This window comes from Euleptes europaea, chromosome 1, assembly GCF_029931775.1.
Source record: "Euleptes europaea isolate rEulEur1 chromosome 1, rEulEur1.hap1, whole genome shotgun sequence".
In the NCBI taxonomy this organism is placed as follows: Eukaryota; Metazoa; Chordata; class Lepidosauria; order Squamata; family Sphaerodactylidae; genus Euleptes; species Euleptes europaea.
In genome coordinates this window covers 58,452,851-58,470,379 of record NC_079312.1, presented here as the reverse complement: position 1 = coordinate 58,470,379, position 17,529 = coordinate 58,452,851, and the positions used below count along the sequence as shown (strand labels likewise).

The window sequence follows — 17,529 nt, the reverse complement described above, 5'->3', positions numbered from 1 at the left end:
ATCAGTGGAGCTTGCCATCCGAGTAAGAGCCTCCATCCAGCCCTCCTCTCTCTGCTCTCCTCCTTCGCCTCTCCCTCACTCACCCTTTTCCTGCTTTTCCATCCTCCAAACAATCATCCGTCACCCCCCCCACCCCTCGTTTACAACCTCATAAAGAAACTTTTCAAACATTTGGAGTTAGACTCACTCTGCTCGGAAGAGCTCTCTGTAAGTATGTTTGTTAGTTGAACAGGGAAGGGGGGAAGGGAAGGGCGGCTGGATTTATCCCGCAGGAGAAAGCGCTTTTCGGCTTATTGGTGTGTGCCTGCGTGTGTGTGTTTGTAAAAGCTCCTATACGGGTGGGTGGTATATATATATATATATTTTTGCTTTCAGTTTATCTCAGCTGGACTCTTTTTACAAGGAAGCGTAAATTTTAAAAAGGGACGATCTTTCCTTTCCCCCTTTATCAAAACACATCGGTGAAAAGTGGCTTTAATGACAACGGCGGAAAAGTCAGTGCTGTTTTTCAACACAGGAAACGGCTAGCTTTTAAAGGGGTTTGGGACGAGTGGAAGTTGCAAGAGTTAAGACTTTGGGGGGGAGGGGAAAGAGAGGAGATGTACAAAAGCGGGACCCTCTTTCATCTCCCCCCCCCCCCAATATTTATGACAACAAATGTTGCCGAAGTGCATCTGTTGGATATAGCCGGAGGTGCGCTCTGTGGACTTTGTACTAATCTTGCTTTCCTCCTTACAGGTGGTGACCCCAGGTGTGTGGCAGAAGCGTCTGGCAACAACTTCCCTATTCAAAAGAGGGACACGGTCACTTCTGACTCCCTGCCGAGACCGTCCATCCTTTCGAGAGCTGCACCATTTAAAAACAAAGCAATAACTTAAAGGGGGGGGGAGAGAGAGAGAGAGAAAAAAAGACCCCGTTTTGGGTTCGAGGGCGGGGTTTAGGGGTGGAGCGGGGGAGAAACCCACAGCCATGGAGGTCGCCACGGACCAGCCCCGCTGGATGGCCCATCACGCCGTACTGAACGGGCAACACCCGGACACTCACCACCCGGGACTGGCTCACAACTACATGGAACCGGCGCAGCTCCTCCCTCCGGACGAAGTGGACGTCTTCTTTAACCACCTGGACTCGCAGGGCAACCCGTACTACGCCAACCCGGCCCATGCCCGAGCCAGGGTCTCCTACAGCCAGGCGCACGGTAAATCTGCCCCCCCCCCGCCCACCCCTTCCTTCATCGGCGCTTCTGCCGGGGGTTTTCGCTCTTCTGCACCCGGCGGGGACGGGAAGGGCTGCGGAGCAACGGCGAGGAGGGCCGTCCGGGGGGCTTGAAGCCTTTGGGGAGGGGGAAAAACCCTCGGCGAGAGGAGGAGGGGAGGGGATGTTGGAGGCCGGGGAAGGGAAGGAAAGGAAAGGGAAGCGGGGGTAGGGGTGGGGGGTGACCCCTCCAGATCCCCTTCTCCAACGCGAGGCGAGACCGTTTCCGGGATCTGAAACCCAGCCCGGTCGGGAAGCCTTTCTCCCGGGTTGGTGCGCACACACGTCCTGGTGCGTGTTGGGGGGGGGGGGGGACGCCGCAATGGCTCCAAGAGAAGCCAAAGGTCATTGGCTTCGGCGCTTGCTGGGCTGGGGAGCGGCCGAGGGGGTGGTGGGGTGGGGAGGAGAGTCCCGGCGCCCGGCTTTCCTTGGGGGTTCGGGGAAGGGGCTTCGCTCCCGGGCGGGCGGGCTGGGCGGCCCGGCGCCGCTCTCGTGGGCTCGCCGGAGGCCAAGAGCGGCGGGCTCCCGGCCGGAGCCCCCTTCCCCCCGCGCCTGGCCCTTTAAGGAGTTGTGTGGGCCGCTCGGAGGGGCCGCCGCGGAGGAGGCCGTGGCGCGGCTCTGGCGCCATAGCGGGGCGGGCGGGCTGGGGGGGGGGGCCCGTTGCCGACTGACGCCCTTTTCCCGCCCCGCAGCCCGCCTGACGGGGAGCCAGATGTGCCGGCCCCACTTGCTGCACAGCCCCGGCCTGCCCTGGCTGGACAGCGGCAAGGCGGCCCTCTCGGCGGCCCACCACCACAACCCGTGGACGGTGAACCCCTTCGCCAAGGGGCCCCTGCACCCCTCGGCGGCCGGCGCGCCGCCCGCCGCCCTCTCGGCCTACCCGGGCGGGGGCGGGGGCGGCGGGGGCTCGGCCTCGGGCGCCGCCTCGCACCTCTTCGGCTTCCCGCCCACGCCGCCCAAGGAGGTCTCGCCCGACCCCCACGCCGCCGGCAGCGCCGCCGCCTCGCCCGCCTCGGCCGGCGGCCGGCCCGACGACAAGGAGCCCCTCAAGTACCAGGTGGGGCTGGCCGAGGCCGGCCTGAAGATGGAGAGCGCCAGCCCCCTGCGCGCCAGCCTCGCCGCCGCCGCCTCCATGGGCGCCCAGCCCGCCACCCACCACCCCATCCCCACCTACCCCTCCTACGTGCCCGCCGCCCACGACTACGGCGGCAGCCTCTTCCACCCCGGCAGCTTCCTCGGCGGGCCCGCCTCCAGCTTCACCCCCAAGCAGCGGAGCAAAGCCCGCTCCTGCTCAGGTAAGGGACAGCCCCCCCTCGCCCTCACCCCCCACCCCACCCCACCCCACCCAGGGCTTAGGAAGGGGGCCAGGGGAGGGGAGAACGGGAAGAGGAAATCGAGAATAGTCTTGCCAGGACGGCCCGGACCTGCATGGCCCAGGCGAGCCTGGTCTCAGTCAGATCTCAGAAGCTAAGCAGGGTCGGCCCTGGTTAGTACTTGGATGGGGGACCACCAAGGAATACCAGGGTTGCTGTGCAGAGGAAGGCACTGGCAAACCACCTCTGTTAGTCTCTTGCCTTGAAACCCCCCCCCCCCAAAAGGGGTTGCCATAAGTCGGCTGCGACTTGAAGGCACTTCACACACACACATGGCCAGGAGGTTAGGCGATGCCCCCCAGAAACCCGTTGAATTCAAAGCCCACCCCGAACTACAGAACTGATTTTTGTTGCCCTTTGTCATTCATGAGATAGGAGTGCTCCAAATTCGCCGATTGCCACAACCTGCTTCTTGCCATCCCATAATCAAAAGCGCTCCTAATTTAGGAGGCCTCGGGGATTCTGTGGTAGGACATATTTCATAAATCAAAGAAGACAAAACGTGACATAGGGTTAATTAATTAGGGGAGTTTAAATCTTTTCTTTTTTAGGAAAGTAAATCGAATACTACAGTTATGGGCCTATTTTCATATACCGGCCTTATTAATTCAGAATAAAACTTACCAGCCCCATTGCATGTATGAGCCTATAAAGCTGGAGCCATTTGTTAAACTCCTTGAACGGCCTGTCTGTATGAAAGGGTAGTTAAATGTGTGAAAAGGTGGGTCAGTATCTGGATTAAGTCACTTTGAAATGTCCCTTTTTAAATATGCAGCGCTTGGGCCTCAGTGGATTTACACTGCTGACTTCCAATAAGAAACCAAATTGAATGTATTTGTACATTTCACGAGGACGGAGGAGCAGTTTGGAACAGCAGGAGCATCCGTTGCTTTCCAAAGTTTAGTTTGTTATTGCTAATTGGTTGTAGGCAAGCTGTCTGGCTCTTCAAATTCCAGCCACTGGTCTCTGCAGCATTCGGTCTGGGCCCGAGGGACACAGTAATCCGTTGGGGGGGGGGGGAAACCCTGGCAGATCTGAATTATGCAAATCAGGGTTTATATTGGAAAATCTCTTAACGCAGCAACATAAAGGCCAAGGCCAGCTGTATTCACTGGAAATGCCTGGCAAGATCATGTATTTCTTTGCCTCCTTTTGGGGTATCTCCACTGAATTGCTTTTGTTAATTTTCAGTGAAGTGCATCTTTATTAAGCAGAGCAATTTGCAAAGAAGGAACTGTTCAGGACTGAAATTTACAAGGCCATTTTCTTAAAACTTCCAGAGGGCCTGACTTCCTTCAGATCATACAGGGAGCAAAAGTTCAAATATAGTTTACATACCAGTGCCACTACTAAAGGTACCTTGTAAATACTAATTTAAATGAATCCATTAAAGCTGGAAGAAAATAAGTGACACATATAATCTTAATTCCTGCTTATCCCTTTTTTGTTAAACATGTCACTTTAATATTTTGTTCACATGAAAACTTCATTCCTGAAACTCCTTTCTACCTCAGTTTCCTTAAAAATATATCAATTTAATGAATAATAATCCCATGAATACGAACCCTGTTTGTGTTCATTTTGCTACATTAAAATTCTTTCTTTTAATCCTTTATCAGAAGATGATGAATTTAATTTTGCTTTATGGTCACATTATTCCAGCAATGTGACCGTAAAGCAAAATAAAACAGGATATTCATGTATACACACACATCTCTTTTCAAAGTGGCTAATAATTCAGAAACATGATCTCTTTTATGAGCATTGCAACAAAAATATCACATGTTTTACTGCCTCAAGATCTCTAGTTCAAATCACTCCCTTTAGTGAGAGAGGGAAAGGGGGGGGGGGAGTCACACTTTGCCTGGTAAGTGAAATACTGTTGTTGTTGCCAGCACAGAGAAACAAAATATAATTGAGAAAAATTCTGCTCCTGCTTTTGTAAACTGCTCCAGACTACATAAATAGTCAGCCACCTTGGAGAATTAGGTCTCAGTCTCCCCTTAATCCTCCCTTCCCTCAATATAAGTTTTTTTTATTAGATGTGAATTTTCCTAACTTTTGTAATGGAGACCCTGTCCTGTAGATGGAACTGGGGAGAGTTCGTGACCATGTAATGTTTTTGTAGGAAAACCAAGACTCACGACAAGGCGACTCCTGCAGCTTCCTGCCCAAGGAGGGACAAAAGCTAGGAACTCAGCTTCACAGAGTCCCCTCATTTTTCACTCCAGCCTGTACTGTTTAAAAACCACCCACTCCAAAGATTAAAGGAGACACAGGAGCAGCTGAACTCAGCATAGCCTGCTCGAGTTACTGGCCAAAGTGTATTTCCTCTGCATTAAATACGGCATGATTTGCATAAACTGTGTTAAAAGAATTTTCTGGATTGAACAGACGCAAGCAAATGAATTTGTAGCAAATAACCTTTTTTGGTTTTGTGTGTGTGTGCTTAGAGGAAGAAGCATAGAGCCTTTTAAACCAGGCCAATCTGGAACATCCTCTGGCCAGTAAATGTAAAGAATAATAATATGAAAAAGGCAGGAACAGAAAATGTACATCATAAATCAGAACTTCCTTAGAAAAGCATAAATTACTAAAGAAAGAAAAAGTTTAAAAGCACCCCCTGTATAATGATATGTTAAAGATTCTTTTTATATCACTTAGGATATCTAGTCATTTTCAGTTTCCCTGCTTCAATATTTTAGAGAAGGAAACATTCACCGGATAAGTTTGGGGCTGCTTGGGTGGGAGAGAGTTGTCTTTCCACTGAAGTAACAATTCCAAATTGTGTTGCCAACCTGTAGAATTGTTGCTGTTCCTACTTTAGATTTCAGAGACGGGGAGAGTACAGTCACAGAGCTGACCTAGATTGAGGGAGAAGTGGAACAGGACACTTCCAGTCATGTTGCATTTCAAATAATTGCAGTTCTATTAGACCCAATTCTTTTCTGATAATTTTTTAAAATAAAAATGCTGTTTGTAAATCAGTGTTGCTTTAGAGATGATCTAGAGAGTTTAGACCCTCATTGCATGCACTGTAAAGGTTTTTCACTGATCTCTTTCCCACCCCCCACCCCTTTAAATGCATTGAATAATGTGCTGTTTTGACTTCTGGATTATGCCTCAAAGGACAATGCAAAAAGCTTTTGTGAATTTGTTTTTAAAGAAAGAAATCCGGTTTCTTCGTGTTTCCATTTAGAAGGCAGAGAGTGTGTCAACTGTGGAGCTACTGCCACCCCTCTCTGGAGAAGAGACGGCACTGGGCATTACCTGTGTAACGCCTGCGGGCTCTACCACAAAATGAACGGTCAAAATCGACCTCTCATTAAACCTAAACGGAGACTGGTAGGTGTCTCTTTCTCTACTAGGGGCTAAGTGATTTAATGGACCACACACGCATCTGATGGAAAGGCTGTGGCTTGACCCATCTCTGTGCTCCAGAGCTGAACACAGACATCAGTACATGAGATCCGTGTCACGCAGAGGTCACGACATAGCCTAGAGACAGGTTTCAGGGATTCCAGCCACAGCCATTTCATGTTAAGGATTAGAATAATTGCTGTTTAGTATACTGTGTCTTTTGTATGTGTACATTCACCCAATTAACATTTGTATTGCAATTTCACATATCTTATTTTGTTATAACCTTTGCAACAGGGCTGCAAGGCTGGGTCAGTATTATTATCCCTGTGTTGCAAATAGGGGACTGAGGCTGAGAGAGAGAGACCGACCTGTTTGTCTTCTGTTTCCTTGTCTTTCCCCTCCCTGTGTAATCTTCAGATCTCTGCCTGTTGTGTGACAAACTCTGCCTGCCTGTTTGTTTCTGTGGCCGCACTCCGATCACTTTTATTCAGAGAGGACAGCTTTAATTCATTTGACCTCTCGGACAGTTCAGAAGAAGGTTGGGATTGAAAGTGTTAGTCATGTCCACCCTCCCAGCCTAAAAGTACAAAAAGTGACCCAAGGCAGAAAGTCAAAGAAAAAAATCAGATGAGTCAGAGTTGCTGCTATCGGCTCAATAATTATTTTGATAAAGCAATTTTGCAGTCATAGATTCCATGGCAAAACTAACATTAGTTAGTCTTTTCAGGCAATCCTCTAATTGCCCTTTTAAAGAGCTGATTATTTTTCCATGGAGTCACCTATACTTTGTATTTTCATTTGAGTGATTAAAAAAAAAAGGCCTTTCTAAGCTCCCAGTAGTAGTTTCCTATCCGGATATCTGTACACTGAAGATAAGGAAACTTTGTGTGTCTGTTTCCTGACTCTAAAAGCTTTAAAGAGTTTCTATAGGCAAGGCATGCCAGTCAGGCTGGCTGTTTTGAAATTGCTAATATGCTCCATTCTACAAATGCTGTATAAAAAATTGCTAAGAATAATATTTTTTTGGAGTAATGTTAGGGGGCCTAAAAATCTCTGCCATTTGGTTTTTTTTTTTTTTTAATTGCAAGAGCAAAAAGTGGGAGATCTAATGGTTGGATAGGATATGGAGAATTTCAGCTGTGAGTCAGAATTTCAACAGGGTGAGCTTCTTAATGACTTGCTTTCCTTCTGAAGTGACTGACTCGTCTAGAGAAAAGTTTAAGACAACAGTGTAACATTATCGTCTCTTGCAGGCTGAACTCCATGCCGGACTAAATGGGGACAGGCCATTGAGTTAAGCAGCAGAGTCTAGTATCAATAAACCATCTCAAATATGCAAACATAGCTCTCTGCTTCCAAAAGTTTGGAGGGAGACTGCAAGTTCTTAGCTAACTGCCAGGACTGTTGGGGAGCACGTTTAAAGATTTTATTTTATGTTTCATTTGCCTTTTCATTGTTTACTCATTTGATCAGGGAATTGGGGTAGGGAAACCTACATTTCAGTATTGATCATTGACATAATGTTGTAAACAATGACATTATCAGTTTCAAATGCAATATTGCCTTGATTTCCTGTCGGACGTCCAAAACTTTTCAAAAATTGGATGCTTGAATATTAATGGGAATATTAGAGATAAAGCTAGAAGGCGTAGTTCTGTAAGGAGAGGTGCATCCTGATCCAATGACAAGGATCGTCAGGCAGATGTGTGGTAATGAAGGTACAAAGGGGTTGATGCTTGTGGGGTGGGTTACATACAGCAAACTACTTGCACATAGTATTGTGTGTGTGTGAGTCAATATTATCTCAATAGCAGACCATTGCAACTAGGGGCTTCTGTACTCAGACTTCTGAGTGAAGCTTTTCTTGTCTTTGATCAACTAGCATGAGCGTCTTTTACACAGAATATGGTCCATCAAGGTTCGTATTGTCTGCTCAGCAGCTCTCCAGGGTCTCAGGCACAGCTGTGACATCAGCTATGACCTGTTTAACTGGAGATTCCTAGGATTGAAGTTAGATGCTCTATCACTGAGCCATGCCCCTTTCTCAAGAAGTAGCAACAGACAGAGAATTTGGTTGCACAGTTTGATGTTTCTTTTTCTGTTTTCCCCATACATATAACCAAGGCAGGGAGGGGTATCACTGGTAACCCATTTCCAGCGGTGTTACACTGTTTGGTCACGATGAAGAAAGGAGACTGCTGAACTGAGCCCAAGCCTCCTTTCCCCCCATCTCTTACCCCACTTGAGCAGCTGATCAGGGATATGATATACTTCTAGACCTTAGCCCTGATCACTGGATGAGAAGCACAGCAGTTGGCTGAGGAGCCATGGCTCAGTGGTAGAGCATCTGCTTGGCATGCAGAAGGTCCCAGGTTCAATCCCCGGCACCTCCAGTTAAAGGGACTAGGCAAGTAGGTGATGTGAAAGACCCCTGCCTGAGAGCCACTGCCAGTCTGAGTAGACAATACTGACCTTGATGGACCAAGGGTCTGATTCAGTATAAGGCAGCTTCATGTGTTCACAGGTCTGTGAATCAGGCCTAGTGAATTGTGATAAGGAACTTCTGAAAAAAGGTTCAGTTGCAAATAGTAATGCTGTAATTGGGATAACCCAAAACATTTTGGTGCCTGAGACAGAAAATCCCACTGATCCCCCCAATAACCACTTTTGGCTGCTATGCTGTTGCGCAGTCTTGCATATTTCAGTAGTGCTTACCCAGGAGAATGTCCTGGCAGACTGTGCTCTATGGGTCATATGTGCCCGTCTTCCACTGTGCTGCATGCAGGTAACAGCTTTAGCTTGCCCCATGGGAGGGCTACCTCAAGATTTTTTAAAGGGTACTTTCTTGCTTTGTTTTCTGAAAGGGCTAGGGGCACTGATTTCCTTTTTAAAAAAATCTTACGACTAAAATATATTTGCTGTACAGCCCCTAGTACATTCTTGATGCCAAGTGTAGTAATAGTCATTGAAAAAACTAAATTAATATCAGTATATCACTACCATTTCTCACCTCTGAGAGTAGAGGATAAAGGAAAATGCACTCCATTACAATACTCCTGATGAAACTGCAAGAATCGACAGACACATTATCAACCTTCCATTTATACTGGAAAATGGCTATGACTTGGAGAATCAGTGTTTGCTGTTCATAGGAAAGATAGTCAAGCCCCTTATTCTTATGCTTCTAAGTTTTAGTCTGTTTGAAACTAAGGTTAGAAGGTAGGGAATGGAGAACAGTTCTCGCCCTGTGCGGTTAGGTGCTTTCTTCTAAAGCAGGGGTGTCAAACTCAATTGTTACGAGGGCCAGATATGACATAAATGTCACTTGGCCGGGCCATGCCTTGCCACCCCAGATCAAGAATAAGGGTGTGTGTGTGTGGCTGCCTTGGCTGGCTCATGGGCCAGATAAGAGCTTTCAAGGGGTCGGATTTGGCCCGCGGGTCTTATGTTTGGCACCCCTGCTCTAAAGGATACAGAACACTGTTCTGTCTCACATTTTGCCACGTACATATATGTGTGCTGTCAAGTCACAACAGACTTCTAGCAACCCCAGCAAGGGGCTTTCCAGGCAAGTGAGAAGCAGAGGTGGTTTGCCGTTCCCTTCTTCTTCAGAGTCTTTCTGGATGGTGTCCCATCGCCTGCTTAACTTCTGAGATCTGATGAGATGAGGCTATATCGTGCCTCCTTCCCCCCCCTTATTCTGCCACAATGCTGTGGATAGTTGCCGTTTTGTGGCTGCTTCAGAAATCTCCAGGGAACTGAGCCCCAAGAAATTAGATCCGCATCAGTTTGAGTTGCATGGTGTATGTCCCGTGTCATGTTTGTGGAATGTTTTGAGGACCAGATGGTCTATGCCTTATATGTGCTAGAAAATACATATCTCCTCACAGCATTTGCCAGTTTGCACCAAATGGAGAGTGCCGAAGCTATTTCCTGGAGCAGGATACCTTTGAATCCTTTGTAGAGATGATTCTTTCCCAAAAGAGAGGGTGCATTTTTCTCTCACAACAACAAAAAAAACTTTTAAAATGACCCCTTTGTTTCCAGGGTTATGGGTCACCCAGCCAAGTGCCAATCTAGGAAAAAATGAGAGTTTTGTGTGAATGTACATCTTACTCTAGTTTCTTTCATGCTAAGGAGCTGAGAAACTTTTTTCCCCTTGGAGTTGAGCAAAGTTATAAAACAAGGGTAAACAGGATTTTTTCCCATAGATTTCAGCATAGCTTGGGCTTGCTTCACAGACCTTTAAGCTGTATAGAACTTGGTTTTTCTTTCAAACTCATGGAGCCAGTAGTGTGTCAGCAGTTTTTGTTGTAAGACTTTATTTGATTTCCTAAGGCTGCAATTCTAAGCACACTTGCTAGGGAGTGAGTCCCATTAAACTTGATAGGATTTATTTCTGAGTTTACATGTTTAGGATTGCACTGCATATATATAGCAAAACTTAAGGACCAGCTTCATTTTCTTCCTTTCACTTGCAAAAGGGCAGTGACAAATCATACATTTTTACTGAAAGCTACAATGAATGGTGCCAGAATCTTCATAGATGTTTATGATAGGCCGTATACTGAGCACAACATTTCAAATCTTGATGTTTCGGCTGTGTTGCAGAGAGATATTTTGATCCAAAGGGTCAGAGGGTTTTTCTAAAAAACCAACAACCCCAAATTAGTTACCTAAATACATGAAACTATCAGGTTACACATTGTAATCAAATTAAATAGTTTTTGTCCTGATTAGAACTAAATGCACTTTGGGGCAAGAGTACAGTTGATTTCTTTAAATGTCTTGGGAAATCAGAAATCTGGATAACTGGCATTTATTGAGCTGCACTCATGTAGGGCTTCATGAGGGATGGATGGGGACACAGAACATTTGTTCCATTTGGTGGAAATATTAATGATTTGTGATGTATCTTGCATTGATTGTACTATAAATACTCCAGTAAGTTGAAAGGAAGCTCTGACCTGGATGGCCCAGGCTAGCCTGATCTCATCAGATCTCAGAAGCTAAGCAGGGTCAGCCCTGGTTAGTATTTGGATGGGAGACCACCAAGGAATACCAGGGTTGCTGTGCAGAGGAAGGCACTGGCAAACCACCTCTGTTAGTCTCTTGCCATGAAAACCCCAAAAAGGGGTTGCCGTAAGTCGGCTGCGACTTGACGGCAGTTTACACACACACAAGTTGAAAGGAAAGAAAAGTGGGTTGGAGGTTTAGAATAATGTTTGGGATCAGTTTCTGTGTTATTGCTACTGCAAAGTTCTTTATTTGGATAGTTTTAGACAGTTCCTCTGTAATATTGTCGAAGGCTTTCATGGTCAGAGTTCATTGGTTCTTGTAGGTTATCCGGGCTGTGTTGATCAAAGACCACGGTTACACAGCCCGGATAACCTACAAGAACCAAGTTCCTCTGTAATTTTCAATATTGAACATACAATCCAGAGTGCTGTGTCCATTCTGACACATGGAATTATGCATGGGTGGAGTTTCCCATTTAGTTCATGCATACAAAGGATGAGAAAGCAGGTAGGGTGCCAGCAAATGAACACTGGGATCGACACCATCAAGAAAGTACTGAATCAGAATGCCAGTGTATATGGACAAAACATGTTATGTGTCAAAACATCCCATGTTACCAGCTGGACACATTTGGATAGTAAAATGAGACCAGCTAATTTATAGATTTGTTCTTGGACACTGTCTATGAGCATGGTTTTCAGATTGCTATTTTTAAAAAACTACCAAAATCCCAAAGAAAATATTTTTAAAATTACATTTTTTTTGTTTAATTTGTTTCATTAGAATTGTGTGTCTCTGCTGGTGGAATGACCATTGTCTTCAACAATTCCCCCCTCTCTTTCATTAGTCAGCAGCTAGGAGAGCAGGAACTTGTTGTGCCAACTGCCAGACAACCACCACCACCTTATGGCGACGTAATGCAAACGGGGACCCAGTCTGTAATGCCTGTGGACTTTACTATAAATTGCACAATGTGAGTATTTGCTCACCGCATGTCTTTTTGCTTGCTTAGCTGAGATTGATGCTTTAACTGTGTAGCGTCCACCAGCCTTGTATTCAATGTGTACAGGGCTTCTTTTTTTTCCCAAATAAAAAAGCTCTTTAAAGTTCCCCTGGGAAGTCACAGCTATTCTTTGTTGGCACAGTGATGCTGTGTTCAGTGACATTACAATGTATTAGCTTGGCTTCTAAAGCATGGGTAATTTAGGCAAAATAGAGTTACAGCTCTTGGTTATAACGAAACCATGTCTCGCTCTCTGTCTCTTCAGAAATTCAGAGGCCATTTGAAATGGATTCGTGTAAAGGTTAATCCCACCGGGGTATCTTTAGGAAAGTGTGGCTTTAAAAAAAATTGCAAAGCATTAAAAAAAGCTCAGATTAATTCCCAACGTGGAAACATTTTATATATTTTGACATATAATAGTGAAAGTTAGAGACTTTTTTTTTCTTAAAACCTGAACATTTCATTTTGAGAAGTGAATGTGGGTCAGGGTATTATGCTTTAATATATTTTTTTTTACCTAGAAAAATCAGAGAAAGTTAAGGATACATCCAAGGAAAGGTGGGCTGGACGCTGCCAGATTCAGACCTACTTGTTTTTTGTAGCTCTGGTTTTGGTGTGTGGCTTTCATTAATGAAATCAACAAAATTAAAACCTACAGAGAGGGGGAAAAAAAGAAAGTATATTCTCTTTAGTACCCAGCTGAGTACTCAGCTTGCTGGGGGTAAAGGGAAGATGACTGGGGAAGGCACTGGCAAACCACCAAGTAAACAAAGTCTGCCTAGTAAATGTTGGGATGTGACGTCACCCCATGGGTCAGGAATGACCCGGTGCTTTGCACAGGGGACCTTTACCTTTTTTACATTCTCCTTAGGGAAGGGGAAAAATGTCCCACTATTTTTATTTTTGCCTAAGAAGGCTGTTTTGCTCACATGAGCCTGATGTTCTCATTTCTTGCAGGTGAACAGGCCTTTGACCATGAAGAAGGAAGGAATCCAGACCAGAAATAGGAAAATGTCCAACAAATCCAAGAAAAGCAAGAAAGGCTCTGAGTGTTTTGAAGAACTTTCCAAGTGCATGCAAGAGAAGTCTTCTCCTTTCAGCGCTGCTGCCCTTGCCAGTCACATGGCACCCATGGGGCACTTGCCACCTTTCAGCCATTCTGGACACATCCTACCAACGCCTACCCCCATTCACCCATCTTCCAGCATCTCATTTGGACACCCACATCCATCCAGCATGGTCACAGCCATGGGATAGAATCTGAAGATCCAAGGACCCTAACAAAAAAGACCTAAAAACACTGGGCTTTGCCTAAGATGACACCAAGGAACGATTCTGCCCAGAAGAGAGAATGTAGGGAAGGAAGGGAAAATAAAAGGGGATCTCATTCCAGTGTGGTTCAACTCTTAGTGCTGGACCTTGCAATGATGGGTCTTCTGCAGAAATGCTTAATGGTGCCTGTTATGCACTTTGCCCCCTCAGGTAAAAGGAGAAAGAGGAACTCACCTGTTTGATAGGATACCTGCTGGTCCCAGCAGAAAGCAAAGGTGGCTGAAGCGGTAGGAGAAGCTGGAGCCAGCTTTCCTTTCTCTTTGTTAATTACTGTGAATATTGTAAAGAGATTAGCAGCCTCCCGAGGCAGAGGAAGCTGAGTGGTAGCCACCCATGCTGGATTTCTATCACGGACTTTGTTTTGGGGGAAGAAAAAAATGGACAACTTTATAAAAATCTACTTTTTAAGAAAACAAATCAGACGCAGAAAAATCATTATTTATTTTGCTCATATTCCAGAAAGAGCTTCAAAACCCTTGCATGTATTTGTGGATCTTATTTTATTTTTTAAAAAGAAATGTTCACCCTAGTAGGAAAAAGTTATTTTTGATTGCTTAATGGCCATTCTTTTGATTTTCTTCATTGCTCTTAGATTAAAAACAAACAAACTACTAGGAAGTGGATGTGTGTGTGAGAGGGAAACTTGTAGCTGTCATAGGTTACAGTAGCCTCAAAGTGCGGATTATTTTGATGTAATTTCTGCAGCTTATTTTCCTCAATGTGAAGATCTTTTTTAAAGAAGCATGGCATCCTGCAAGAAGACATATACACTGGACACACGGCTAAAAGGTTTTTCATAACGAACAATCCTGCATCAGCTGGAGGATAAAATACAGGAAGGATATCTTCCCTGACAAGCTTCTCTGAGCATTCAGGGGCTTTAGGAAGCAACAACTGATGCCCCACACACCAGGCAGCCTGTCCTAGTCCCCTCCTGCTTGTTCACTCTGAGTGTTATGCTGTACTAAGATCTAATAATAAAACAGCAGCCTTGTACTGTCCCAAAGCCTGCATACGTCTTACAGTTGCCCCAGAGAGATGTCACTGCTTCAGACCACCCCACTTGGCCCCTCGTCTGCTACGCGCCTTGAGTCCATACCTGCTCCACCCACTATGCTCTGCCCTATACCCCCCCAGCTACTTGTTCAGTGCAGGGCTGCCCCCTCTGCTCTTGGACACTGCTTCTTTCTCTGCTTTCTCTCCCCACCATCGGATAGAATCATGAGAAGAAACTTTTCTGAAGCCCCAGTGGCTGTTTTGAAAATCTCCATCGTCTTGCACTAGGCCCCAGGAATTTCAAGCCCCCACTCCCTTTGGAATTTCAAACTCCCCACCCCAGACGTCGCTGCTGTCATTTCAGTAGGTCTTGTGTGGAATGCCTGTGTTCATAGAATCATAGAGTTGGAGGGGAGCACCAGGGTCATCTAGTCCAACCCCCTGCACAATGCAGGAAATTCACAACTACCCCCCACACACCACCAGTGACCCCTACTCCACGCCAGGAAGATTGCCAAGGTGCCCTCCCTCTCATGATCTGCCTAAGGTCATAGAATCAGCTTTGTTGACAGATGGCCATCTAGCCTCTGCTTAAAAACCTCCAGGGAGGAAGCCTGTTCCACTGAGGAACCGCTCCAACGGTTAGAAAATTCTTCCTAATATCTAGATGGAAGCTCTCTTGATTTAATTTCAACCCGTTGGTTCTGGTCTGACTTTCTGGAGCAACAGAAAACAACTCGGCACCATCCTCTATATGACAGCCCTTCAAGTACTTGAAGATGGTTATCATATCATCGCTCAGTCTTCTCTCAGTTTTATATAAGTAAAGGTGGTAAAATAGCATGCTGCCTCCTACCAACTCACACCACTGGTCTGTCTAGCCTAGTAATGTCTGCTTTGATTGGTGGGGGCAGCAGCTTTTAGACAAGATCCCCCTCCCCCCAGATTCTTCAACAGGAGCTGCCAATTATTGAACCTGAGGTCTTCTACGTGAAAAGCAGGTATGCTGTTATGGAGCGGCAACCTCTTGCTCTGGTGGATTGCTCTCTTGGGGATTATACACAGCACAGGGAAAACCTTAACATGGCAAATATCGGTCATGATCTTTTCATTTGTTGAATCAGCACAGGTTGACCAAGATACAAGACATCTTACCTTGCTAATCGGCTACTATATTTTTAATATTGTGTCCAAGCATAGTTTGAGTTTGCTCTCTATAAAGCATGCATGTCGTGACAGATTTCCCAATTGGGATAGCATGAGAGGTAGAAAGAGTGTGAAGATCCTCAAGACAGCAGGGTGGCAGAGAGAGACAGAGAGAAAGGAACCTTTTCTGATTGTTACACTTGTTCAAATGCAGCAACAGATACTGAGCAAGGGAAGGAAATCTGCTAATGGGGAGAACAGGGGGTATGCCAACTGTTTCCTGTAGCACATCTTTTTATTTTTAACGAAAGTCAACAATGTTGGAAAAAGTCGTCTCCCATTTTGAAACCGTATTGTACGTAAACAACTGAAAAATAAAGCTCTTTCCAGTGTGAAGTGTATTCTCTTAATTGTTATGATCTGATGACTCTCATGATCACAAGGTCCAGTATAACATATGATGTACATATTTAGCTATATTTCTGATGAAAAATGCCCCTGTGAGCAGAGGGGTTTGACAATGTAAACTGCATAAGCTTAACTCTGTGACAAGCTTTTTATTGTTTTTTTTTGTTTTTTTTAACCAAGCCAATTGTATCTTAACTGCAAAAGTCTGCTTAAAACAAAAACAAAAGGGTGTATGTTGTTGTCCCCCCACCCGCCGCCAAATATGTAATTCAGCTATTTGTTAAAGAATGAAGGACCAACCATCCAAAGCAAAACTGCTTTCCTCTTTTGTTCTGGTCTGTGTAGGCACAAATAGCTGCACTTTGTACAGAAGTAGAAATAATCACAGAGAGAATTCTACTTGAGATCAATCACATTTGCTATTGACCGAGATGGAAATTAACAACTCCTTTTCCTTTTCCCTTTGTATGTGTGTGCGTGGGGGGGGGGGGGGCTTTTAAAACATGGTACAGTTAGACATGATTTGTAAACCATTCAAATTCCTTTAGGATTGGAACTGTTGGGGCGGCTGGATGTGAGGACAAGGGATGTTACTGATATTAGGGAGCCATCTAACCAGCATTACTGCTGCTGCTGCTGTACGATCAATCGCTGTTGACTTCTGGGGGTGGGGGTGAGCTCTGTCCAAACCCCACTGAAACGAACGGAGGGTACACAGCAGGCAAACTTGCTGGATAGGATCCACAGTCGACAAAGTGCAATATATTGTCAGTCACTGCAGCGTAGAAGAACCGCAGACAGGATTTAAATTATTTTGTACTTGTATCAGCATAAAGATTTGGCAGTATTTTCTGTTCTATTTTTTTTTATTCTTTTGCTTAATTTTTGGATTAGTGAACTAAGTTATTGTTAATTATGTACAACATGTTTATATATTGTCTGTAAAAAAAAGTGTATGCTTCCCTCATATTCCTTCAAGGTGAATACTGCTAAGAATAATAAAAAATACCCTCTTTTGTGAAAAAAAAAGTTATCGCTCAGATTCATGCAATTCAGACTTCGTTTTATGGGCTGATTCTCTATAATAATTCCCCAAGTTAACAATTGCTGGAGATTAGGGTTGCCAACCTCCAGGTACTAGCTGGAGATCTCCTGGTATTACAACTGATCTCCAGCTGATAGAGATCAGTTCACCTGGAGAAAATGGCCGCTTTGGCAATTGGACTCTATGGCACTGAAGTCCCTTCGCCGGTGGCGAAGAGGGACCAGGCAATCCTACTGGAGATAGAGACTTGGACTTTGGAATGCAAAGCAAAGGGAGATTTATTTCTAGATCAGAGCTGCCCTGGAACCCCCCCCCCTCCCCAGCTCCTTCTGCTGATGCTTCCAAGAAGTTACATTTTGGGAAGAACCAATTGGGCGGCACGGGTATAACAGTTTAATGGCAGAGTCCATGCGGTTCTTTGGATCTAAGCCTAGATTGCTGGAACCCAGCGTTGTTTTGGGCCAGAGAAACACCGCTATGGCAGTGAGGGCCACTCCCTGTTGTACCACAGCAGCTGCAAGCATTGCCAGTGTGTGCCCCTGTGCTGAGAAGTACAGTTAATTCTCTGTGCTGAACATGAATAAGTGTAT

The 17,529-nt window shown here is 45.5% G+C and overlaps 1 protein-coding gene across 2 annotated transcripts; it reads left to right on the top strand.

The window, feature by feature from the left end:
• Positions 1-945: 945 nt before the first annotated feature.
• Positions 946-13,878, top strand: GATA2 (GATA binding protein 2). 2 transcript variants are annotated; one of them, XM_056864843.1, is made up of 5 exons: positions 946-1,198; positions 1,947-2,549; positions 5,827-5,972; positions 11,857-11,982; positions 12,970-13,878. In XM_056864843.1, exons 1-5 carry the CDS (start codon positions 970-972, stop codon positions 13,267-13,269), a joined length of 1,404 nt encoding a protein of 467 aa, XP_056720821.1. In that variant the 5' UTR covers positions 946-969; the 3' UTR covers positions 13,270-13,878. The 2 variants fall into 2 exon arrangements, with proteins under 2 accessions (XP_056720821.1, XP_056720815.1); XM_056864837.1 differs by having other exon boundaries at positions 5,794-5,972.
• The last annotated feature ends 3,651 nt before the right edge of the window (positions 13,879-17,529 follow it).